This window comes from Odocoileus virginianus, chromosome 31 (genome assembly GCF_023699985.2).
Source record: "Odocoileus virginianus isolate 20LAN1187 ecotype Illinois chromosome 31, Ovbor_1.2, whole genome shotgun sequence".
In the NCBI taxonomy this organism is placed as follows: Eukaryota; Metazoa; Chordata; class Mammalia; order Artiodactyla; family Cervidae; genus Odocoileus; species Odocoileus virginianus.
In genome coordinates, this window is record NC_069704.1 from 684,862 (window position 1) to 710,156 (window position 25,295).

The 25,295-nt window shown below is 48.3% G+C and overlaps 1 protein-coding gene across 1 annotated transcript in view; it reads left to right on the plus strand.

Annotated features, from left to right (window-relative positions):
- The window catches only part of SNTG2 (syntrophin gamma 2), a 116,814-nt gene that overhangs the window by 83,125 nt on the left and 8,394 nt on the right, over positions 1 to 25,295 (plus strand). Inside the window, exons 10-14 of the mRNA XM_070459139.1 lie at positions 2,054 to 2,183; positions 5,091 to 5,129; positions 11,692 to 11,808; positions 18,031 to 18,102; positions 24,004 to 24,210. Of these exons, the coding sequence (XP_070315240.1) occupies positions 2,054 to 2,183; positions 5,091 to 5,129; positions 11,692 to 11,808; positions 18,031 to 18,102; positions 24,004 to 24,210 (565 nt within the window). The remainder of the gene's footprint in view (positions 1 to 2,053; positions 2,184 to 5,090; positions 5,130 to 11,691; positions 11,809 to 18,030; positions 18,103 to 24,003; positions 24,211 to 25,295) is intronic.

Genomic DNA, 25,295 nt, shown 5'->3' on the forward strand with positions numbered 1-25,295 from the left:
GACGGGACTCCCAGAGCTTAGGTGTCTGCTTGTCCCATGGAGCTGAAGCATGGACATGCTGGAATTCAGAACTCACCCCTTTTCCTCGGAGAGCCGGCTGTCTACACCCGGTGCCCAGGTGTTTGCTGGAGTCCTTTTTCAAACTAGGAACAATCCCTGTGATGAGTGTTTTCTAGCATGAGAGGTTTTGGGTTTTGCCAAGTGCTTTTCCTTCACCCATTGAGATGATTGTGTGATTTTTAAAAATTCTGTTACTATGATGTATGACATTAAGTTCCAAGTGTCAACCAACCTTGAATTCCTAGGGTAAATCCCATTGATTATGGTATATAATTCTTAATAGATGTTCCTAGATTGAGTTTACTAGTATTTCGTGGAGACTTTTTTCATCTGTATTCAAAACAGATATTGGTCTGTAGTTTTCTTGTGATGACTTGTGGTTTTGGCATCAAGGTAACTAAGTCGGAAAATGTTCTGTTCTATTTGGGGGAGAGTGTGAATAATTGTTATTAATTCTTCTCTGAATGTTTTGTAGACCTCAGTGGTGAAGCCATCTGGGCCTCAGCTTTTCTATTTGGTTAGTTTGGGGTTAAAAATTGAGTCCCTACACTTGTATTATTATCTTTTCAGATTTCTTCCTAAATCAGCTTAAGTAGTTGTGTCTTTCAAGGATTTGCCCATTTCATCTAATTTATCTCATTTAGTGACAAATAGTTGTTCATATAATTTCTTTATAATCCACTTACTGATGGTAATTGTTCCACTTTCGCTTTGTATTTTAGTATTTTGAGTCTTCTTTTTTTTCCTTGGTCCATATAGCTAAAAGTTTATCAGTTTTGCTATTCTTCTTAAAGAACCAGATTTCGGTCACACTGATTTTCTCTGCTGTGCTTCATTATTCCAGCTCCAGTCTTCATTAGTTTCTTCCTCCTGCTTTCACTGTGTTTAGTTTGCCCTTCATCTGTATGTATCAGTTCAGCTCAGTTCAGTCGCTCAGTCATGTCTGACTCTTTGCAACCCCATGAACTGCAGCACACCAGGCCTCCCTGTCCATCACCAACTCCCAGAGTTTACTCAAACTCACTTCCATTGAGTCAGTGGTGCCATCCAGCCATCTCATCCTCTGTCGTCCCCTTCTCCTCCTGCCCCCAATCCCTCCCAACATCAGGGTCTTTTCCAATGAGTCAACTCTTCGCATGAGGTATACACATGTATATTTAAAATTACTAAAGAAATGTAAATACTTAATTAGAAGATATTCCCTAATGTAAAAAAAGCAGGAACAGAGGAACAAAAACGACATGAGACACACAGAAAATGAAAAGCAAAGTGGCAGACAAGTCTACTATACCAATAATAAAATTATATTTGAATGATTAAATAACCCAATTAAAAGGTAAATTTTTCAGACTAAATAGAAAAAACAAGACCTGTCTTCAAGAGACACATTTTAGAGACAAATAGATAAAGAAAAGATGAGAAAGATATCATAAACAGTAAACACAAGAAAGAGGGAGTGATTATAGTGGTGCCATATGAAATAGAATTTTAAACTAAAATTGTTATTAGAAATAAAGAGGGGTATTTTTTAAAGATAAGTGTTTAAATCATCAGAAAGATATAACAATTGTAACTATATGTGCACCTAAACAGAACAGCAAAATACATGAAGCTAGAACCAACATACTGAGGAGAAATAGACAATTCAACAATAACAGTCGGATGCATCAGTACCCCAGTTTTAACAGTGGGTGGAAAGGCCAGGTAGAACCTCAAAAGCAAACTGGGCTCCAACAGAACTATAAGCCAAATCGACCCAGGGACGTTTGGAGAGCCTCCATCGTCAGGAGGAAATGGGGAGTCTAGGGTTTTGAGCTTCATTTCAGTGTATCTGCCTCGGATGCTGAGCCCACGGCTGAGCTGTGCCCCCCGTGGTGGCAGCCTGGCGTCGCTGAGCAGGGCTGATGGGGCTGGTGGCAGCACCACCCCCTCCCAAGCCTGAGGCGCTGGGCCCCAGCGCTTCCTCCCAGCGTCTCTTCTCTTCCCCGTTCAGGTCCGGCGCGATCCAGGTGCAGGCCCTGGATGGGCTGAGCTCGGGGCCCCTGCAGTTTCACACGGCCCAGGAGCGTGCCGACTGGCTGAGGGCGGTGTCGGCCAACATCAGCGATCTGATGCTGCAAAACGTGAGTGTGGAGATGGTCCCCTGTCCCCGTGTTTGCTTTTCGGTCCATGGAAATAGTCATGACTCTTTGTTATTTCAGATTAACCCTAAGACAGTTGGTCATAACGTTAAACAGAAGAACGTACTTTTAGAGAAAGCTTTTATTTGGAGGATAATTGCTTTACAGTATCGTGATGGTTTTTGCCGTACATCAGCATGAATCAGCCGCAAGCGTCCATGTGTCTCCTCCCTCTTGAACTTCCCTCCCACCTCTCACCCCACCCCACCCCCTAGGTTGTCACAGAGCATCAATCACAGTAGCTAGGACGTGGAAGCAACCTAGATGTCCATCAAGAAATGAATGGATAAAAAAGTTGTGGTGCTTACACACAATGGAATATTACTCAGCTGTAAAAAAGAACACATTTGAGTTAGTCCGAGTGACATGGTTGACCTCGAGCCTGTGGTACAGAGGGAAGTAAATCAGAGAGAGAAACACACTGTACTCTCTTCTCAACAAATCTAATCTCTAACTTAAAAAGTTAAAGGTTAAGTCACCTGAAAGTTTCCTGGCCTGAGAGGAGAGGCTGAATCAAGCCCTGGACTCTTCACCTTGGCCTTGTCTCTTGTTCTCCCTTTCCACGTACCTACATGGCAGTCTCTGTGAGCACATGCTTTTGTATGTTCTCTGTCCAAATGCACTGATAAAATGTGAGCACACACTTTTACATGTTCTCTGTCCAAATGCACTGATAAAATGTGAGCACACACTTTTACATGTTCTCTGTCCAAATGCACTGATGATAAAATGTGAGCACACACTTTTACATGTTCTCTGTCCAAATGCACTGATAAAATGTGAGCACTTTTACATGTTCTCTGTCCAAATGCACTGATAAAATGTGAGCACACACTTTTACATGTTCTCTACCCAAATGCACTGATAAAATGTGAGCACACACTTTTATATGTTCTCTACCCAAATGCACTGATAAAATGTGAGCACACACTTTTACATGTTCTCTGTCCAAATGCACTGATGATAAAATGTGAGCACACACTTTCACATGTTCTCTGTCCAAATGCACTGATGATAAAATGTGAGCATACACTTTTACATGTTCTCTGTCCAAATGCACTGATGATAAAATGTGAGCACACACTTTTACATGTTCTCTGTCCAAATGCACTGATAAAATGTGAGCACAAACTTTTACATGTTCTCTGTCCAAATGCACTGATAAAATGTGAGCACACACTTTTACATGTTCTCTGTCCAAATGCACTGATGATAAAATGTGAGCACACACTTTTACATGTTCTCTGTCCAAATGCACTGATAAAATGTGAGCACACACTTTTACATGTTCTCTGTCCAAATGCACTGATAAAATGTGAGCACACACTTTTACATGTTCTCTGTCCAAATGCACTGATGTAATGTGACATGTATTTGGGGAACCCAGCTCAGTTAGAGATGTAACTCTCCAAAACATGGAGGAAGCTTAGAAAGAGGCACGGCCACCAGATATTCTCAGCAGCTCACAGCAGGTCCCCAGGAGAGAACAGGTGCTCTGTCTCCTTGAATGGTCTGTGTAATGATCAAGGTAAATATTGAAATAAATAAATGTGTACTAAAAGCACATGGGGGTGGGAGCAGCACGTGAATCAAGTCCGAAGTCCCCTGGAGCGCCCCATATCCGGGCAGTAACAGCGTGGCCACGGCCACGGGGGCTCACGGAAGACCAGCCCTTGGCCGAAGGTGGCCGTGGGCTGGTCTCGTGGTCCTCAGTCCCCACCGGGTGACTGGCCCGACTGCCCACATTCGCACCCTCTGGTCCAGGCCAGCTGGGGGCAGGCGAGGCCTGGATGCTCCGACACCCGCGGTGTGAGGGGAGGGCCCCACGGCCTCCCCTGCGGCTGTTTCTCTCTCCTGACTTGTTTCCGGAAGCTGCCCCACGGTGGGTGTTTGCCGGAGCACTTTGAAATGCGGGAAGCAGAAACGCGTGGGATTTCCCTTCCAAAGACCTCAGGGCTCTCTGCTGCACAGGAGGTGCCACGCGTGTGCTGAGTTGCTTCAGCTGTGTCTGACTCTGCGATGCTATGGGCCGTAGCCCGCCAGGCTCCTCTGTCTGTGGGATTCTCCAGGCAAGAATACTGGAGTGGGTTGCCATTCCCTCTTCCAGGGGACCTTCCTGACCCAGGTATCAAAGCTGCATCTCTTAAGTCTCCTGCATTGGCAGGTGGATTCCTAACCACTAGTGCCACCTGGGAAGCCCACCAGACCCTCTCTAAGACCTCAGTTTTCCAACTCGACATTTGATTTCAAGGGTATCAGGGTGGATAAAAGGCAAAGAGAAAGCCGAGTGGTGGCAGCTTGGTGTTTGCAGAAGCACCTGGCTGCGTATGAATCTCGCACACTGGGGGTGCTGGGCAGGGCAGAGGGAAGGAAACCTGAGCACCTGAGAGCCAGGACTGTGGGTGCAGAGTGCCGTCGCTGCAGCAGTCTTGACCGTTCTGTTATTCTGGACCTTCATGTCCTCGCTGGTTGGATTTTGCAGGATAGCTGGGAGAAGCGGGGGAGGAGGCAGTATGAAATGTGAAACCATAGTCACCCGAGATGGTGTGTGCAGAAGTCTTTCCCCCAGTTTTTCAGATGTTTAAATGCACGCTTCTGCAGCCTCATAGCTTCTCTTACATGAAGTGCCCATAATTGAGAACAGTGGTGCCGGCGTGTTCCATCATGAGAATCGCTACCACACGTTCTTCTGTGCTCTGGTTTGGTTTTCAGGAAAGAAAAGCATTATAAAAGAAACTTACTTCTGGGGACACTTCATGCAGCTAATTAATTTCAGTTGCCAATTAGACAGGTTGAATAATTATGCCATTAATAAAATTATACTGACTCCTTGCTTCCCTCTCTCTACAGGTGAAAATGGCAAATAAATGCTGTTCTCCTTGTGACCAGGTAGGATTTGTGGTTTTCACGTTGATCATACAATGTCTCCAAAGGTTGCCTCTTTCTGTTTCTGAAATCTGATTTGGAAATTTTGACAGAAAAGCGTTAGCACACGTGTGATGAAGTCGCGGTCCTCACCTTCAGGGTTAACTCCGTACAACTGCTTGTTTATCCTGGAGATTATGTAGCAGGAATCGTCCCACCTGAGGGTGGTCAGGTTACCCGTGATCTAGGGGCACGTACATTTTATGAAGGAATCGTGATGCAGTGATAACCCAGATGTGATTGTGGAGGCTTCCAGAGGTTTGATGACTGAGACCAACCTGTATAATTCGGAATTGTCAGCATCGTGTAATTTTCTTGGCTAACCTCTTCACTGGCACGCTTCGCTCTGGGAGGCCTTTGTCGGGGAGGTGCTGCTGCAGGTGGGGTGGGAGGAGAGGTCGTCCTGCGCGGCACGCAGGCCTCTGTGCACCCGGAGGAGCCTGGTCCCGGCTGGCTGCAGCCCCGCCTGCTCAGGAGCCCTCCGCCCGTTCCCTCCAAGAGCAAAGTGAAGTGCAAGTCACTCAGTCGTGTCTGTTCACCCAGAGGAACCTGGTCCAGGGTGGCTGCAGCCCCGCCTGCTCAGGAGCCCTCCGCCCATTCCTTCCAAGAGCAAAGTGAAGTGCAAGTCACTCAGTCGTGTCTGTTCACCCAGAGGAACCTGGTCCAGGGTGGCTGCAGCCCCGCCTGCTCAGGAGCCCTCCGCCCGTTCCCTCCAAGAGCAAAGTGAGGTGAAGTGCAAGTCGCTCAGTCGTGTCTGTTCACCTGGAGGAACCTGGTCCAGGGTGGCTGCAGCCCCGCCTCCTCAGGAGCCCTCCGCCCGTTCCCTCCAAGAGCAAAGTAAGGTGAAGTGCAAGTCGCTCAGTCGTGTCCGACTCTTTGCAACCCCTTGGATGTACAGTCCATGGAATTCTCCAGGCCAGAATACTGAAGTGGGAAAGCCTTTCCCTTCTCCAGGGGATCTTCCCAACCCAGGGATCGAACCCAGGTTTCCCGCATTGCGGGCAGACTACCAGCTGAGCCACAGGGGAAGCCCAAGAATCCTGGAGTGGGTAGACTGTCCCTCCGCCAGCAGGTTTTTTCCCTACCCAGGAATCGAACCGGGGTCTCCTGCATTGCAGGCAGATTCTTTACCAGCTGAGCCACAGGGGAAGCCCTCCAAGGGGAAAGTGCAGCTTATAATATACCCGGTTTTCTGAGTAAAGGACAGCTCACTTACTAGGCCTGTAAGTACTTAGCTGTATATCAGATAAATAAACTTTGAAGCCACTACATTCTTTTTCTCTTTCCTTTTTGATAAAGTCATAGTTTACGCTGTAAGTGGGAACTTTTTAAATGGATGGTGCAGGAGCTTTCAATAGCTCTCTTGGGTTTGAGGAAGTCTTCATTGCAGCCTCGAGTCAAGAAGACAAAAGGAATGTGTGCAGTTTGCTTTAAACAGTGCTTAGAAATACTCTTTAAAAGGTGCTGAGTGATAAAATTTGGATGCAGAATGAAAGGCATTCAGGAGAGTAAATACCTGCCAATCAAATATTTACTGAAAAATAAGAAATTTGGACCATATTTTTAAATTAAAGCCCTCTAGTAAACATTTTTAAATTAGGAAAGAGACACCAAGAAAAGTTTTCTTTTGTTTCTTGTAATGTTGTTTCTAAATTTATGAAGAACCAGTTTTGTTTACGGGCTTCCCAGGAGGCTCAGTGGTAAGGAACCCTCCTGCCAATGCAGGAGACGTGGGTTCAGTCCCTGGGTCAGGAAGATCCCCTGGAGGAGGAAATGGCAACTCACTCCAGTATTCTTGCCTGGAGAATCCCGTGGACAGAGGAGCCTGGCGGCTACGCAGCCCATGGATCACAAGGAGTCGGGCATGACTTGGTGACTAGACAGCAACAGAAGCTTTGTTTACGGAGCTAAATGAGAGTGGTCAGCTGTTTAATGAGCAATAGTCCCATAAATCTCTAAGGTAATACAGGACTCATTTCATGTTGTCACACATAGAATGGAGATTTCCTGCTGTACACTGTATTTCCAAGACGTTTCTTTTGGACTTTTCCCCCAGGACGCACCTCCCCACAGTTCACACTTTAAAGTCTGTCTTCTTGAGGCTGCAACCGGCCTCTGGATCCCAACACTGAGTTAAATCTCGGAGACAGACTTTTGGGTGAAGTAGGAAAGAACAGCTTTATTGCTTTGCGCAGCAAATGGGCCACAGCGGGCTAGTGCTCTCAGAACGGTGTGACCCCCGGGGGTGGGGGGCGAGCCGCGGGGCGGCTTCTCGCCCCGGCGGGAGCGCTGATCCACATCCCAGCGCGTGTGGGGCCGCGTTCCTTCTGTCCAGAGACCAGCTGACATCAGGTGGTCTTGTGCTGGGCCTCAGTGGTTCCTATCGAATGGTGACCTTCCCTCTCTTCATCTGGTGGGGTTTCCATGCTGCAGAAGAGTTCATGTACTGTTCCACGTCCCCTAAGGGCGAGGCAGGACCCTGCCCCAAGGATGCACTGCAGTTTCTGCGCTGCCCCTCCCTAGTCTCCGCATCCCGACCCGTCCCTGATTAACAGCTGCTGAGATCTGCCTTTTGGAACCCAGGGAAGGTCCCTGAGACTGAATGAAGCCTATTCCCCACAAGCAAGGAACGGGGGACACGGAAGGGCTTTTGTGTCCAGGAACCCCGTGGGGCCCACGTGGTTTTAGGACCGCAGAGAGCGGGCCCTCCAAGAGCCCCTCCCTTCAGCTGCTCTGCGTCCTGTCACAGGGACGTCAGCCTCTCCAGGACTTTCCAGACACATCACACGTGGTCGGTGGTCTGGAAACACGCACACGTGAGTGCCCATTACGCTGAGAACACGGCGCTTCCGCAGGACTGGAACCTGACGTATTTGGAGGTCACTGCGTTCTCGTGACTGTACTTGATTGCCCAGCAGGTTGAAAAGAGCACCCATCTGGAAATCAAAACATGTTTTGTTTTACTTAGAAATTAACTCTTCTTTCTCCGTGAATCACAGAGAGAACCGTGAACTAGTTCAAGGGAAATCAAAACCGTCTGAGGAGCGGAACCCCCAGCACGAGGACATGAATGAGTCAGATTCCAAAGGCCCCCTGAGCAGTGGAGAGAGTCTGCAATGGTTTTATCTTAGTGAAATGTTATCACGTATTAAGCCACGTTTGCGTGATATCAGTCTTCGTGGCCTTATGTGAATAAAACCTGTATTCTGATCCCATTAACCCCTCCTCCGGTGGTGTAGTTGGAGCAAATTAACATCTGAGCCCTGGTTTCTTAATCTACGAAACAAGACAGTGGTAATGGGTAATCTAACTTTTTTTTAACTTTAATATTTCATATAACTTTGAGTTTGCTCAAGGGGTGGATTCGATTATCTAGAAAGAAATGCTAGAGATGAGCCTCGCTGTGTGGGGCTGAGGAGCTCAGTTTCTAGTGGAGGACTGTTTCACATTTCTCCAAAAGCTAAACATTTTGTATGCATGGTAGGAGTTTAGATTTATGATGTTGGACCCTGTTTTAAAAAGGAAAGATTTTTTTCCTCATTTTTAGCAATTAATTATTGATTTTGGAAGGTAGTAAAAATAACATTTGAATAGCATGGAGAAATAAAGGCATTTGACAACCACTGAAATTGACACACGAAAACCAAAGAAGACAGACCTGGAAGGATAGTAAGAAAGGCATAGAATATAGATTTTTAGACTTTTATGTTTAGCTAATAAAAGGGCTAATTTGTCATCAGACCTAAAAGTAATAGTAAGATGACAGCAGTAAATTTAGAATTGTCCCAGGAAATCCAGGACATATGGTCACCCTGCCAAAATAGCAAGGATGTATTTTACAAAATAAATTTCTTCTGAAAAACCTCACTTAAAGTGGATACCTTAAGCAGAAAAACCAAAAGAGACTTAAATAACTTAAGGTATTCGACCTTCTTCTGTGGATAGGAAGAGACTATTGTATAGTTATTACTTGATGGGTGCTTAACTAGTTACTTTGACTCAGTCAAGTGAAAAAAACAAAGAAAAAGGAATTTTCAATAAAAATGAAATCAGAAAAGATAAAGAAAAATATGCTCCTTTATTTTAATGGTTATATTCCCTTAATTTAATACAATCAGGTAGGTGTTCATAAAATTATATTTTTATTTCTTGGAATATGTAATAAGTCATTAGAAAGTTCATAATGCAAAAGATAAAGTTAGCTTTTCTTAAAATTATTTATGCACTGCATATACCTAAAGAAGAGTCGTAGAGCGGCCAATGTTCCCAGTAACAGCTAAGCGATCACTTATTTCTCTGCTAATTAATCCAGGCAGAATTAAATTACATATGGAATTGCATTAACTTCACATCCAGTTTATAGACCTGTCAGGTTATTAACAGTCTGTGCATGTGCATCACTATCTTTGCTGGAAGACGAGCTCCGAGTTTGCTCCTCGGTATGTAACTCCTGCTGGACGCGCGCCCCTCACTGTCAACCAAACGAGGGAGGAAGAGCGGCGGCTTGAACGACGGCCGAAGCCTGGGGGGCGCCCGCCGGCCTGGAGCGGAGGGGCTCCCCCAGCGGGTGCCGCGTCTCCAGAGAGCCAGGGCGCCCCTCGGGGAATCAGAGCGGGACTGTCGCCAACACGCTGTCCTCCCGAGAACAGCGCTTGGTGCTGCCCTGCTGGAAACAGTCCCAGCGTCTCCAAGTCGGCCTGGGACTTACACATTCAGCTTCCTGCTCACCCCTGGTCCACCTGTAAAGGGATCTATCCGTGTATCATCTATCTGTCCATCCATCCATCTGTCCACCACCTATCTATGGACCTATCCATCTATCTGTGTGTCTATCATCTATCCATCCATCCATCCATATCTGTCTGGCTGTCTGCCTACCTATTGATACATTTTCATGTCTGGGTATTACAGCTCTGTCTTAAGCTAAGTTCCCACGTATCATGTTCCAGTATATCATCCACCTCTTGTGGGACCTACATCGCCATCTCTGACTATTTCATGAAGAGAAAGATGATTGTTGGAGACTTGGCAGCATTTGAATATATGATTGAAAAACCAACAGTTTTTCCTTCCTACAGGCAAAAGAATTACTTATATATATGTAGGTCCTTTATGTATATGTAGGTCCCTTATGTATATGTAGCTTACTTATATATAGGTAGGTCCCTTATATATATATGTAGATCCCTTACATATATGTAGGCCCCTAATGTATGTGTAGGCCCCTCACGTATGTGTGGGCCCCTCACGTATGTGTGGGCCCCTCACGTATGTGTAGACGAATCACTTCATCTCCCCTGCCCCTTTGAGATCTGCGCTGAAGCCTGGTCTGCTAGGAGTCCTCAGCAGAGGGAATGTGTGTCTGCGGTCTTAGGGACCCTCACTCCATGTTGCTAGAGACCCACCAAGCGTTGTTTTCTTTCTGTGACTTGGTTTTCCTTCTGAATGTTGTTTATTTTTTGGTCCTACCAGTCTTTACTAAATTAGTAGTTTGAAAAGAATCTTGGTAAGATTCCTGGTGATAAATATGGTATCAAAGCAGATTTTTGAGCTCTCTAGTGACTTAAAGATTTGCAATAGTTGGAGAAGAGGGTGACAGAGGATATGATAGTTAGATGGCATCACCGATTCAATGGACATGAGTTTGTGCAAACCTCAGGAGATAGTGAAGGACAGGGAAGCCAGGCGTGCTGCAGTCTGTGGGGTCACAGAGGGTCGGACACGATGGAGGCGACTTAGCATGCACACATACACTGATAGGTGAAGAGCCACGCTTTCTTTCAAGATATCTTAAGGACAAGCCCTCCTTGCCAGTCCTGGGTGTAGAGCAGATGCAGGTGCAGCCGTGAGCCTTGTCCTCAGGGGGCGTGTTGTCTAAGGCGGATGCAGAGGGAAGTGGGACAAGAGACCCAGGGAAGACACCGCGGGTCTTGCACAGGGGCTTAGCTTATTGTTAAATCCATGCACTCAGTTCTTAAGTTGCATGACTGTGTCCATTAACTTTTTTAATCATATTCTGACTTGTGACAGTTCGCATTGCATGTCACTAGATAGTCAAAGCCAGTTATGAGAATCTAATATTGTTGTGTTACGTTCACTGTTTTTAGAAAGTTGAGCTATAAAGAAAGTCATTTCTCCCACGTGTCTTAGTGATATGTTTACTCCAGAAAGGAAAAATATACTAGTTGTTTTTGCAACCTCAGAGATAGATTAGAAATACTAATCTCTAACACAGTGTGATTAAATAACTTGCTTTTAAATATATGTGGAAGGCAGAACTCGGATGTAGCTGAGACGTCCAGCACTGGCCAAAGCTAAGATAACTCAGAAGCTCGTGTTCAGAGCCTGGCCCCGTGCAGCAGTCTGGCCCCGGGTGTCACACATTCGTGCCGTGTGCCCGGATTGGAGGGTGGTCGTGGCTGGGTCGGACTGTGGGGCTGGACGGCGTGTCGTCTGCTCCCTCTACCCGGCGGCCCTGTGCTCTGAACGAGGCCTGGTGGTTCATTCTGAAGGTTCTGCTCCGCAGGTCGTCCACATGGGCTGGGTCAGCGAGCGACTGGGAGGCGCCGGCTCGTCTCGGACCTTCAGACCCAGGTTCCTGGCGCTGAAGGGCTCATCCTTCTATGTCTTCGTCTCTCCTCCGGTAAGCGGGCCCTTGGGGCTGGGAGGGAAGCTGAGGAGGCCACTCTCTAAGCGAAGACGCGTCAGGCCTAGCGTTTGGAAGTGGTCGGGACGGTGCGCGGCAGGCCAGCCTCCAGCCCCACGTCCGCTGATGGAAAGGACTCTGCTGTGGGCTCTTCTCACGCTAAGCTCATTAATCAGCCGGCCACGGTTCCCTTCTTTTCAAGCAGCCACTGAGACGTGAGCGTGTTTTCCTGCTGAAGATAGCAGTCGGCCTGGAGGTGGGGGTGCAGAGGCGTGGGGGGGGTCTCAGACCACCTTTCATATGGGTGAAGGAGCCACAGAACAGGAGAAGAGTCTTCTCATCAGAAATTCCTAACTTCATGGTCAAATAATGAAACACAAAAAGACATTTTCTCTCATGTCCTCCACGTTTTATAAAAATAAATAGCCTGATTTAGTAGGGCCCACAATAGAAATTTAATGCTGAATGCTACAGTTTGCAATTTATTTTCTAATTCTCACCAGCACCACTTTCTCAAAACCGACCAAGTCTGTGTGTGCCCTGCCTCGAGGTTTATCGGTAAAAGCCGATTCACTTTCTGGGTCCGAACATCAGAGCTGCAAACAAATAGCACAACCTAATCGCTTCAGGATCTAACAGTTGAGATGCAAGTCACCTACAGTATTGTTGCTTTTCTGCCATTAAAAATAAACGAAAGAGTGTCCTTCCCTGTAGGGCCGAATGCCCGTCTGCTGTCCTCACACGGCCCGTTTTCTTTATCCGCCCTCCACCCATCAGCGGACACTGTAATCGAATCTGTGGCAGGGCTGCTGTGAATGGTGAGGGACATGGGGCGCAGGGCTCTCGAGACTCAGAGTTTGTTCCCTTTGGATAAATATCCAGGAGTGGGATCGCTGGATCGAACGGTAGCTCTGCTTCCGTTTCTTTGAGAAGCCCCCATGCCGTCTCCGCAGTGGCCGTGCCATTTACATGCCTCACATCCACACAGCACCGTCGTCTCTGGCTGTGGGGTGATGGATGTGTTTATGACAAACGGGGGTGCTGGTTTCGCGTGTCTCCTCATCTTCAGGCTCATGAGTTGTGTGCGGTACATCTGTACGGCTTTTGGAATGTCAATCATACCTCAGTAAAGAAGTTTTAAAAATAAAAAATAGTAGAGGGCAAATCAAGTTTTACTCTCAGACATCTAAACAATAATGCATGCTTTCATCGTTAAGCAAGGTTTTCTTTAATAAGCTTTTTACTGGGGGAAAATTTTAGAGGATGAGATGATTAGATAGCATCACCGACTCAATGTACATGAGTGGGAGATGGTAAAAGACAGGTGAGCCTGGCGGGCTGCAGTCCATGGGGTCGCAAAGAGTTGGACACAACTTAGCAATTGAACAACAGCAGTTTCTGATAGAGAAGTCGTGTCCGGGGAGGAGGACTCCCTCCAAGTTCCTGAGTGCTGACTTTGTACAGAAGTGGGGTCCGGGTGTTGAAACTGAAGGATTTTATCGGTGGCAGAACATGGGGTACTAAACCATGGATGCCTCCAGGCTTGTCTGCCCTCAGAGCTTTTTCCTGTCCCCAGGACTCAAGCCAGGATTCCACCAGGGACCTGAGTTTTTCAAAAAACCAAGGCTGTGAATTGCTAATGCTGGAGAGTTATCTACAGATTTGCATAATCACTGAATTTTTCTCAAATGCAGTGAGGTTCTTTAACATTGTTGCTAGGAAAGTAAACACAGGAATAACCACAGATAACCCCCATGGTCTCAGCCCAGGCCCCGCGATGTCACGGAAGGCAGCTGGGGCATGGCTGGCAGATCCGGAATCAGAACTCCGGGGCTCTGGGCTGAGGGGCCCCCTGCTGGCCCAGGACAGCTCAGGGGAGGAGGGGAGAGTGGGGTCCGCCCTCTTGCACCCAGTCTGCCTGAGGGAGGGACCCCCTGCCGCAGAACTGGGGGGAGAAGCCTGGAATGCCCCAGATCACGCACCTGGAAAGGCCTCCGAATCTTTCCTTTCTTGCTAATTGAGACCCTCAGGGTATGAGTTTTCCCCACACACAGCATTCTAAGTTGAGAAGTGCTTTAAATGTTAATCAAATTTCCATACTTGCTCTGGGGAGAGATGATTTCATCCACTTCCCTTGGCAGTTTCAGTTTCACAGACAGAAATTCTAACCGGGGGGTCACAGGGTCCTCCAGGATCTCCAGCTGGACAGTGTCATTTCTGTTAACACCAGGCTCTGCTTGTTTATTTTGAAATCCCATGGCAAATTTTCTTGGCGTCGATCCGTGGCACAAGCATCACATCATACGAAATCGATTGCTGACTTCAGCTGCTGGGGTGTGTTCGCCTGGCGCCAGCTGCTACCACCTGAATATTGTGCTCAGAAGCTTGAGATCCGCTCAGCGCTCTGCTCTGAGCGGGCGTCTGGCCGAGGGGCCGAGTAGTCTCTCTGCACCCCAGGGGTAGGGTGCCCCTCTCCCTGGCCTCCCTGGAACCGGAAGCAGCTTTTACCTCTGCTCCTCCCCTTTCTTAGGTGGCTTTGGGACGAGGTCCGGCTCTCTGTGGCCCCATGGACTGCAGCCCGCCAGGCTCACCTGTCTTTCACCATCTCCCAGAGTTTGCTCAGACTCAAGTCCTTTGAGTCGGTGTTGTAACCTTATCATCTCATCCTCTAAAATTATTCCCCAAGAAAAAGCTCATTAAAGAAAACCTTGCTTATCACTGAAAACATGCTTTATTGTCTAGATGTCTGAGAGTAAAACTTGATTTGCCCTCTACTATTTTTTAGTTTTAGAACTTCTACATCACAGGTAGTTTAGTAGCAGCACGTACACCGCATCTTTTCACAGACGCCCCTGCTCCTGACTCTGGATTCAGGGGGTACAGATGCTCAGCTAACCCCAGAGGTGAAAAGGGCAATGCGGCAAGTCTGGTCCCCTCTCCAAGCCCTGGCTGCCTCTGGACCGAGGTCAGCTGTTCAGGCTCTCACCAGTAAGTTAGGGTTTGCATGAATTCAGTGCGGGGCTGGCGGCTGCTGGGAGCCGGAGGTCCGGATCCATCCTGACCCTGCCCACCATCTAGCGAAGCTGCGCCACCTCCCGCAGCGGGCATGAGCGCCCCGCGTGCGCTGACGTTGGAGGGTGAGACGCGTGGTGAGCGGGGCACCCAGCTGGTTCCTGGGCCCCGGGGAGAAGCTCTGAGCTCCGCTCCCCTGACCGGCCGTGAGTACCTGCCTCATGGTCTGAGGCTCTGTCGTTAGGTGCAGCCGTGTTAAGGATGGTTACGTGCTTTGAGAACTGACCGTTAGTCCTTCCGTAATAACCTTCTTTGTCCCTGATAACCCCTTATTGTAACATGTGCTCTGTAAGAAAGGGATACCCCTCTGCTTCCTTCCGATCCGGGGAGTCTTTTCTCCACCCCCTGCTCTCAATCCACGTGTGTCTTGGGGCCGCATCGGGCCCAGGCCAGTCGTCTCTTCGGCTCCAAGAAGACTGGTGATGCTTCTGTCCGTTCAGGCCTGTTCTGCCGCTCACACAGGCGTGCTGACACTCAGCCGCTTACCTGCGGAACCAGAAACACAGCAACTTTATGAATAGAAAAGAAAAATTAAACATCGCTCCTACATAGTGGCATTATGCTGGTTTAAAGTGAAATGTTTAAATAATTTTCACAGACTATCCAAAATAATGAAAGCATATTTTAAAATGGGGGCTGAAAAAAAAAATAAAATGAGGGCTGAAAGATTTAATGAGACAATGGAAATATTTACTCAGCAAAATGTTAGAGAAGAGGGCCTTAGGGGAAAGGAAAGCTGTAAGTTGACGATTGGAAGCTTTGGGCTGTAAACGGACCCCTCCACTTCCTGGCTAAGGGAACACGGAAACGGATCCCTCCACTTCCTGGCTAAGGGAACACGGACACCTCACCCACCCTCTGCTCAGCGGTTTCCTCAGTTGTATGAAAAAGTCACAAATGCTAGCTGAATACCTCATAGGATCAAACAGAACACTAACCCTTGATTTATATACTTAAAATGTGTCTGAAACTCCAGAGCATTTGCATTTAACAGACATAATTTTACGCTTAGTACTCGGCAAGTTCTCACTGTGAAAGCAATACACAAAGAATGGCCAGTGAATATTTACACATGTGTAAATCTATGTATGTTCTGTCTCACCGTGGATTTTTGTATCCTGGAGCTAGAGGCAAATTGCCAGTAATGATTTCTGCTTTGCCCAAATCTAAAGCAACCGTATGTGACGCTCTTAATGCTGTATTTATCTGTCTCCTGTGTGCTGACGTAAGGAGTGAGGTCATGCCTGTAAGGGGACCTTCGATGACTCGCAGCATCTTACCAGCGTCCTGGCCCCACTGCTGGGCTCTGCGTCCGCAGAGGGGGGCACCACACGAGAGGGCTCGGGGTCACCGGGCGTCTCCGGGCTGGGATGACAGGACAGCTCTCTTGCAGGGCGGGGTGGGGGGTTGGGAGGAGAGCAGATAAATTACTCCAGGAGAGCGGAGCCCCAGAGGCACCCGGGATGTGCCCTGGGACCCACGAGAGGACGCAGCCAGTAGCGAGGGTGGGGCACCCAGGTTGTAACCGAAGGCAGGTCGACGCGGGAGAAGCTGGATTTTCCCAGCCTTCTCATGTACTTGACCTTCCTTCCTTAAAGTGAGTAGTTATTTCTGTTTGCAAATTGGAACCTGAAAAATAATGTTTCAATTGCTTGTGTTTTCAAACACCATTAAAATGTGTTAAACAGTACTTATGAAACCAATTTTAGAGCATCTTACAGCCTTAACACACATTACGTGGCACTTGGCTATGAATGTGCAAGAAAAATCGGAAGGAACCTTCAGGTTGTCAAGTAGGGAAATATATCACTTAAAAAATATTTACCTGGAAAGAAATAAATTAAGATATGTAAGCTGAAGGCGTATTAGACAATTATGTACCCAGTATAGAATACTATTCTTTGTCACTTCTGTGGGTACATAAGTGTTCCACAATAATATTTAAATGTTCCAGGATATCACATCTGAGCATCTACAGTTTCAACTCTGTTTCAGGTGAGATGTGCCCAGATAAAATAGAACATTGTCAAGAGAGAGGGCAAGGAAGAGACCTGCTTTCGGGAGTTGATGAATAGACCTTGTGAGGTTTGCAGAAAAGTGAGCGGCTAGTGGAGTTCAGGCCCTGCCCCCTTCTCACTGTCCTGGCTCAGTGGGCACGTGTCCCAGCCGATGACCATCACAGGTACATCAGTGACCACTGCCACGGGATCCCCACACAGCTTCCAGAGGCTCTCAGGGCAGAAGCGCTTCTCTTCAAGTCCAGGGAAGAAACGGTTCCACCTGAAGCTGAAGCCTGTTCTCAGCCTCAGGCGCATCCCTGACGGGACATCTTCTCCTTGAAATGGTCTCTGTGGCCCAGAGCGGGAGATGAACCGCCCCCCGGGCTGAGCCTACACCTGCCAGTATCACGGAGCCGGGCGTGGAGAGGGGTCTTTCCCAGGTGCGGGGGAGAGGAGGCTGACTGTCAGCAAGGAAAATTGGATAGAAGAGACACCTCCAACCACAGGTGGCCACTGCAGACCCAAGAGAGCAGGGCCGTAGCAGACAGGTCAGGACCGTAGCAGGGTGAGTGAGGAGATGTGCACCTGGGAGACCCAGTACCCCTAGATTCTTAAATTTAACCCAAAGTTGGTCCTTCACTTAAGGTAAAAGCATCCAAAAAGAATTCCTTAAGTGATGCCCAACTGTGTGTAATCGGCAAGTTCCTCCATCACCAGGTTCTAGAATCAAAATGTGTGTAAGCATATTCGAACCTCATGCCAAGACTCCAAGGGCGGGAACACACAGCTACTCGCTGGAGTCCACCACGGCGTCTAGTCCAGTTTGTCAACTGTCCTGCTCCTGCTTAAGGTTTAATTAAGGAAAAGACACATTGACTGACTTTATTGTTATAAATGTTTAAACTCTCACCCTGAAAACATTTATCTAATTTCATGTATACTTTAAAAGCCTTTTTCCAGTTTTATTGAGGTACAGTTAAGAAAAGTGTAATACGTGTAAAGTGTACAGTGTGACCACTTGATGTCTGTATACCTGTCCAGCGAGTCCCACAAGCGGGGTGATTAACACCTCTGTCACCTCACACAGCTCCCCATATTTTGGGTGAAAACACCTAAGATTCACGTGTCTGTCTTATGTTTCTTACAGGTGAGCCCATTGGATTGGGTCCAAGCAGAAAAAACCTATCACCTCTGTGAGGTTCTGTTTAAGGTTCACAAGGTAAGTTTAAGCATCCTTTGCACACCAGATGTGTCCATGTTAACAGCCGTCCCTTTGTGCTTGAAAAGGGAGAGAGAGATTTACCAGTGTCAAAACAGTCAGATGACACGAGCATATACAGGTTCGTCCCGCCATCGCTCATCAAAATTCCGCAAAGAATGTCCGAGAGGCGCTTTCAGGCCTTTATTTTCTGTAGGCTCTGCATTGTTTCATTCTGGCCTTTCTGTATTTACAGCTTGTTTGTGTGGCTTTCTATACACTTAAGAGTGGAGAAGGAAATGGCGACCCTCTCCAGGATTCTTTCCTGGAGAGCCCGTGGACAGAGGAGCCTGGGGGGCTGCAGTCCCTGGGGCCGCACAGCCGGACACGACTGAGCCTCTAAACTGCCTCCACCGCACACTGACGAGGGCTTCCCAGGGGCGCTAGTGGTGCAGGCCCCGCCTGCTAGTGCGGGAGACACGAGCGACGCAGGTTCGATCCCTGGGTCAGGAAGATCCCCTGGAGGAGGGCGTGGCAACCCACCCCAGTGTTCTTGCCTGGAGAACCCCGTGGACAGAGGAGCCTGGTGGGCTGCCATCCATGGGATCACAAAGAGTCGGACACGACTGAAGTGACTTAGCACAGCATACATCTAAGACACGTATTTGGTATTGGACTGTCTCCAGAAACCATCATATTTTATATGTGAGCTTCATTAATAAACTATAGAGCCTCTTCTATTTTATCCAGCATATTTTTTCAGAAAGATTGAGAAAATGTTTAATCAGTAAATATGCTGTGAAGTAACTGAAATCATGCACTTAGCCAAGAGGATGATTATAGCAAAAGTGTTAAACTCAATTCAGGGCAAATAATAGCAACAACAATAATAAATGCACAGCGTTTGACATTTTTAAAAAGGAGACTGAAAGTTGTGGCTATCCTATTAGAAGTCTTTAAATAGTGATCTTACAAAATCTCCCCCTTTCTAATGTGACTTTAATCCTTGATGCTGAACATATGAATTTAAAATTATGATATTTAATTCACCTTTCAAAAATTCAGATAAATGATGATTTTAAGAACTAGTAGTTTAGAATTTTTTAATGATTTATTTTCATAATCATTCACCGTATCGTCATTAATATATAGTCCAGGAGTCAAAGTTTGTGGCTGTGGTGGTGTGTTTCTGCAACACTTTCTCCTCTCTGTAAATTACTTTTTCTAGTTCTTAAAGTTATGTATCTGTATTTCACACTCACCATGAAAGAGAAGAGAAAATTGAATCAATCAGACTTGATTGCAGTTGTGACTGAAATTATAAACAGCCCCCACACCGTGGGTAATGAAGCACTGCTCAGCAGCGAGGCACGTCCTGTGTGAATATCCCCTCCCCACATAAGAGTATCCCGTCTGCATTTCTCAGTGCAACTAGTTACTCCCCTGTTTGGCAAAGGACCTTGATACCGGTGTCTTCCCTTTGCTGAGCGCCGGTCCTGGAGCTCTGCTGGGTGCTCCGTCTCCCTCCTGAGTTAGTCCTGCCCCCCACGCCCCCCAGGAGGGAATCCTCACCGTGTTCGTCTTCCAGCTGAGGCTCTGATGCACAGACTAGGGAGTAACTTCCAGAAGCCGCTCTGGAGGCGGGGGGCCCAGGCTCCCTTGGCCTGAAGCGTAGCTGAATCTTATTTTACTTTACATACACGATTCTTTCTTCCCTCTGCAGATGGAAGCATACGCACTAACCCTCACGTCACTTTTCGCTCTGCACTGTAACTTGCGGATCTTCAATATACGCAAAGAGGTGATCCCTCTTTAATACCACTGACTAGTATTTAATTCCATGAATATATCATACTTTATTTCACCAAGCCCTTATCAAGGAATATTTAATTTGTTCCCTTTTCTGAAATTACAAACAATGTAATAGATCATTTTACATGTGTGCAAGTATAACGAAGAAAAATGTATAGAGGCGGAATTTCTGGGGCAAAGAATGTGAACTATTTGCGTTCTAATAACCAACAAGGACGTATTGGATAGCACAGGGAACTCTGCTTCATAATCTATAACAAGCTGAATGGAAAAATGATCTGAAAAATAATAGATACATGTATAAATCAACCTTAACTATTCATTGGAAGGACTGGTGCTGAAGCTGAAGCTCCAACACTTTGGCCATCTGATGCGAAGAGCTAACTCATTGAGAAAGACCCTGATGCTGGGAAAGACTGAAGCTAAAGGGAGAAAGGGGAGGCAGAGGATGAGGTGGTTAGGCAGCAGAGCCAGCTCAGGAGACATGAATTTCAGCAAACTCCAGGAAAAGTGAAGGACAGGGAAGCCTGGAGTGCTGCAATCCATGAGGTCACAAAGAGTCGGACACAGCTTTGCAACCGAGCGCCCACACTTACTTATAACTGCATCACTTCGCTGTATGCCTGAAACTAATACAGCATTGTAAATCACCCTTGTGTGTGTGTGTGTGTGTGTGTCTGTGTGTCTGTGTGGTGTGTGTCTGCATGTGTGTGTGTCTATGTGTGTGTCTGCATGTGTGTGTGTGTCTGTGTCTGTGTATGTGTGTGTGTGTGTCTATGTGTGTGTCTGCGTATGTGTCTGTGTCTGTGTGTGTGTGGTGTGTGTGTGTCTGTGTGTGTGGTGTGTGTGTGTGTGCTTTCTCATTGTGTCTGACTGTCTTGTGACCCCATGGACTGTAGCCAGCCAGACTCCTCTGTCCATGGAATTTCCAGGCAAAAATACTGGAGTGGGTTGCCATTTCCTCTTCCAGGGGGTCTTCCCAACCCAGGGATCGAACCCACATGTCCTCCATTAGCAGGTGAATTCTTTACCACTGAGCCTATTCTTTACCACCTTTACCACTGAAGCCCTAAATCAACCTTACTCCAATAATAAAACATTTTTAAACAGAAATAAAAAATGAAATGCAAGTGAAAATCATGAAGTGATATGTTTGCCGCCTAGAGTGTCAAAGGTGGGAAGGTTGGTATCGATGGGAGGAAGGATCTATCAGAATGTGAGCAGCCCTTCGACCTGGAAATCCCACCTGTGAGTGCTGGTCTGTCTCACTTGTCGGCAGCACTGGCCTTGCAGGAAGCGCTCTAGCTCCCCTCTGGGACCTGTTCTCCACTTGCCGCTCACTGGACCCGTGTGAATAATGGCAGCATGACCCCTCAGGTCCCGTTGGAAGAAACCGTCCCCGTCCAACTTGGACAAGGACGATGTTCAGTGCGGGCAGAGACTGACCTCAGCTCCCCGGGAACAAGGGGCGGGGGCCCCTGGGCTGGGTGAGGAGGCGAGCGTGGGCCAGGTGGGCCCCGCCTGCAGCCCCCGACCCCCTGCCGCCGACAAAAGGAAAGGACCTCTCTGGTGTCTCCGTGGGTGGCGACAGTCTTGCAGTTTGGTTGGACCCCTCGGAGGGAGAGTCCCACGTGCAGAGCTTGGAGGACAGGGGTACATCCTGGGCCTTCGCCCTCCGGGGGCGTGGAGGGCTCCGTAGAGCTGGCGGCGCTTTAATAAGATCTCCGTCTCCAGGGGCAGAGAGAGGACTCAGAAGGCTCTCCGAGGGTGGCAGGCCCGGGGAGGTGGCGGGCAGCCGGCACGGGGCCACAGCAGCTGTTGAGGCTGTGGGAAAGGCGTGGGGGCCCGGCTACTCAGTCTCCAGCTCAGGGACCTTAGGTTTGAAGTCGCTCCGTCTTTAGTCATGATGAGACATTGCAGTTCACAAGAACTGAGCTTGTGGTCTTCAAAAGGGCCCCGGGAGATAGCTGGGGCGGAGCTGTGCATGGTCAGTAACCTCACTCATCATCAGCATCAGTGTCTCGGCGTTCTTCGTGGGGCTCAACAGATTTAGCTTCAGGAAGTAGTCACATCTGCGAAACCCTTAAGCATTCTTCCCAGGGGTTTCTTGGGTTGGGCAAAGGCTGTTTTTAGTTCTCTTTGTTCTTGCACATAGAGCTGAGGTTTGTCCATTCAGGTGAAGACTCGCACGCACTTGACTGCTCCATCAGACGAACTCAGTCTTAGGAACTGACTCGACACGAGAAAGTCACAGGAGTCAGATAGTTGTGCCCATAGAAATATACAGTGATGTTTTTAAATTAGTGAAAGTTGGATGAATCGTTCAAAAACCATTGAGAAATAAAGTTTCAATGTGATCGTGTATTTTAAGTACTCCATTAAAATCACATTACACACTTATAGAATTATATGTACAAAGAGCTATGAAAGAAAGAAAGAAAGTGAAGTGGCTCAGTTGTATCCAACTCTTTGCGACCCCATGGACAGTATGTAGCCTACCAGGCTCCTCCGTCCATGGAATTTCCCAGGCAAGAATACTGGAGTGGGTGGCCATTTCCTTCTCCAGGGGATCTTCCCCACCCAGGGATTGAACCTGAGTCTCCCTCATTGCAGGCAGACGCTTTACCCTCTGAGCCACCAGTGATCTGGAATCTGGAGACATTGCCTGGAGGGACTACAAAAACAAATTAGATGACAAAAGGCAGTCATAATGGAATTATCTGTCTTTTAAATTTCCTATATTGCTGCTATCATATTTTCAAATAAATAGAAGCAGGAAAGACCCAGGTAATTTTTTTAAAGCGGTCAAACATATTTCACTTTACATGATGAATGTACTAACTTTCCAGATTACCTTCAAATTGGGATCACAGATTAATTTTTCTTTTGACAATTGTTTGGTATTTTTCACTTTTACACAATCCAAACAAGGGCTTTGCACAAATGCAACATCCAACTCAAACAATAAAATGACCGTAGCACGAACAGAAGAGCTACAGAGACAGAAGACAGAAGTGAAAAATGGCGTTGGCGCCAAAGCGACCCCATGGACTGTGGTCCACAGGCTCCTCTGTCCACGGGATTTCCCAGGCAGGAATACTGGAGTGGCTTGCCATTTCCTTCTCCAGTCAGGTAATTTTTTAAAACGTCTTTGCGTTTTGTTTTCTGAAGAGTGAACGTTAGGTGTCTCCCTTCACAGGGCCGGGGGCAGGGGGCGCCTCGGGGTGGGTGGATGGAAGCATGGTGCTGGCTTGTGTGGTCGCTGAAGCACTCAGGAGCCCGTTCGCTACGTGTTAGACGTGCAAGCTCAGTCTGTGCCCCCTCAACCCTGCCTGACGGCCGGCATGCTCGGTGTAAGCAGAACGTGAGCCGCGTGGTGAGGATGCAGGAGCCGCAGCCTCATTCCTGACATCCCTTAATTAGCCCAAGACTTGCGGTTCAAGTGGGAGACTCAGGGAGAAGTAAAATCTCAAGGTCAACCGCTGACAATTGGCCAGGAAGGTCCCAAGTGTTGTCTGTCTGGCCCCAAAGCCTGTTTTTATTCTATTGAAATGCACAGCCCCCTAAATCACACCCAGCATAGGAAAGAACACGGCCACAGTTTCCCCCACACAAACACTCGCTAAGAGTCCTTTCTTCTTTGGTGGACGGTCCTGACACTCAAGGTTGGTAGCCGTGGACAGTTTCTGAGAAGTCAGGTCCGTGACCGAAGGCTTGCTCTTCTTGGCTCATGACCTGATGTCCTATTTCCTGTGTGGTTTCTGGGCATCCCCATCTGAGGTCACGGCCTGGGGGCGCAGCTGGGGAGCCTCATTGAATTCAGCGTTTGCTGGCTTGGGGATAAACTTCAGCAAAAACACTTCATAACTTTCATCTTTATCCTGGAGGCTAAACGTAGAAACAGACTGTGGTCGCTGATAATGCGTGTGAAAGGCGCTTCCAGAGTGTAGGGAGTGGGACACAGCTGACACACGGCACTCACCTTACAGGCTCGTCTCTGCCGCAGCGGTGTCGGGGGGCTTCTGCTGCGGGGGGATCCCTGTGGAGCACGTCCCGGGCGGGTCCTGGGGGCCATCCCCCTCTCACCGGCGTCACCCCCATCCGTTTCAGCTCTGGCTCCCAGGTGACCGCTGGGCGCAAGCCAGCCTCTCCCTGGGACTCCGGGATCCCGGTGGCGGGGACCACGGGCCCTTCTGCTTCAGCATCCTCGTGAGCCACGGCGGGGGCCACGTGTTCGCTGTGGAGCTGGGCAACGAGCTGGCCGCCTGGGAGCTGTCCTTCCAGAGAGCCACCTTCCGAGCCGTGCAGAGGACAGGGGTAAGTGGCCCGCTCGTCTCTGAGTGATCTGAATCAGAGCGGACGTGGTAGTCGTTCCGGGAAGCACTCATCTGCAGAAGCCGGGAGGACTCTGCCCAGGGCCCCGGGCCCAGCGCGTCGGGAGCCGCTGTGGAAGGTCATGAAGGGAAGCAAGGTGGGGAGTTTTCATCTCGTTCAGCCCAGCGTTTCTGTCCAGCATGAGCTAGGGGCCTGGATGCCAGCCAAGGGAAGCCCCCCACCGAGGGCATGGCTGGGTCCCTGGAGTCTGCTCATCACCCATGTTTACTGAGACGTCACTGGGTGCTTGGCATTTCTTCAGGCACTTGATGGCCCTTCCTTAGACTCACTGACCCAGTGAGGAGCATAACACAGCTCGAGTGTTTGGGTTGTTTCCCCCTCCTCGGTACAGAAGGTAAACCCCACAGATCGAGCTGTGTGTGGATGGAGCAGTCCCCTCCTGAGACCTTATGATGTGAAAAATAATAACCTTGAGGTTGTCCCAGAGCTCTCTTAAGCTGTCCTCATTTTAAATTCTTTTTTCTGTTCGGCGTGGATGATTCCCACTGCTCTGTCATCCAGTGTCCTGCTCTGCTCCTGTGTATCATCTAGTCTACTCTTGATGCCTCCTGGTGTATTTCTAATTTTTCAGCGCTCTTTGATTCATCTTTATGTTTTCTGACTCTGTTAAACTTCTTACTGTGTTCGTTCTCCTCCCCAAGTTCTCAGCACCTTTCGGGTCATTGCCGTGAACTGTGTTGGGTAGATTTCTTATCTCCACTTTGCTTAGTTCCTCTTGGGTTCATCGTGCCCCATCACTGGGGAAACATTCCTTCGTTCCCTTATCTTGCCTACTTCTCTGTGTCTGTGTGTCCCAGGAGAGCCGGTTACTTTTCCCAATCTTGGAGACGTCCCGAGGCTCCAGCGGCACACAGCCCCCTGGACGCCGGAGCTGTGCGCTCCAGCAGGGCCCCATGCGCGCGTATGGGCGCCTCTGTGCAGACAGGGCTGACTGCGGTGGGCAAACTGCTGGACCGCTGGTCCCTGGCCCCCCGGCTGCCAGGCCCCGCCTGTGTGGAGGTCGCTAG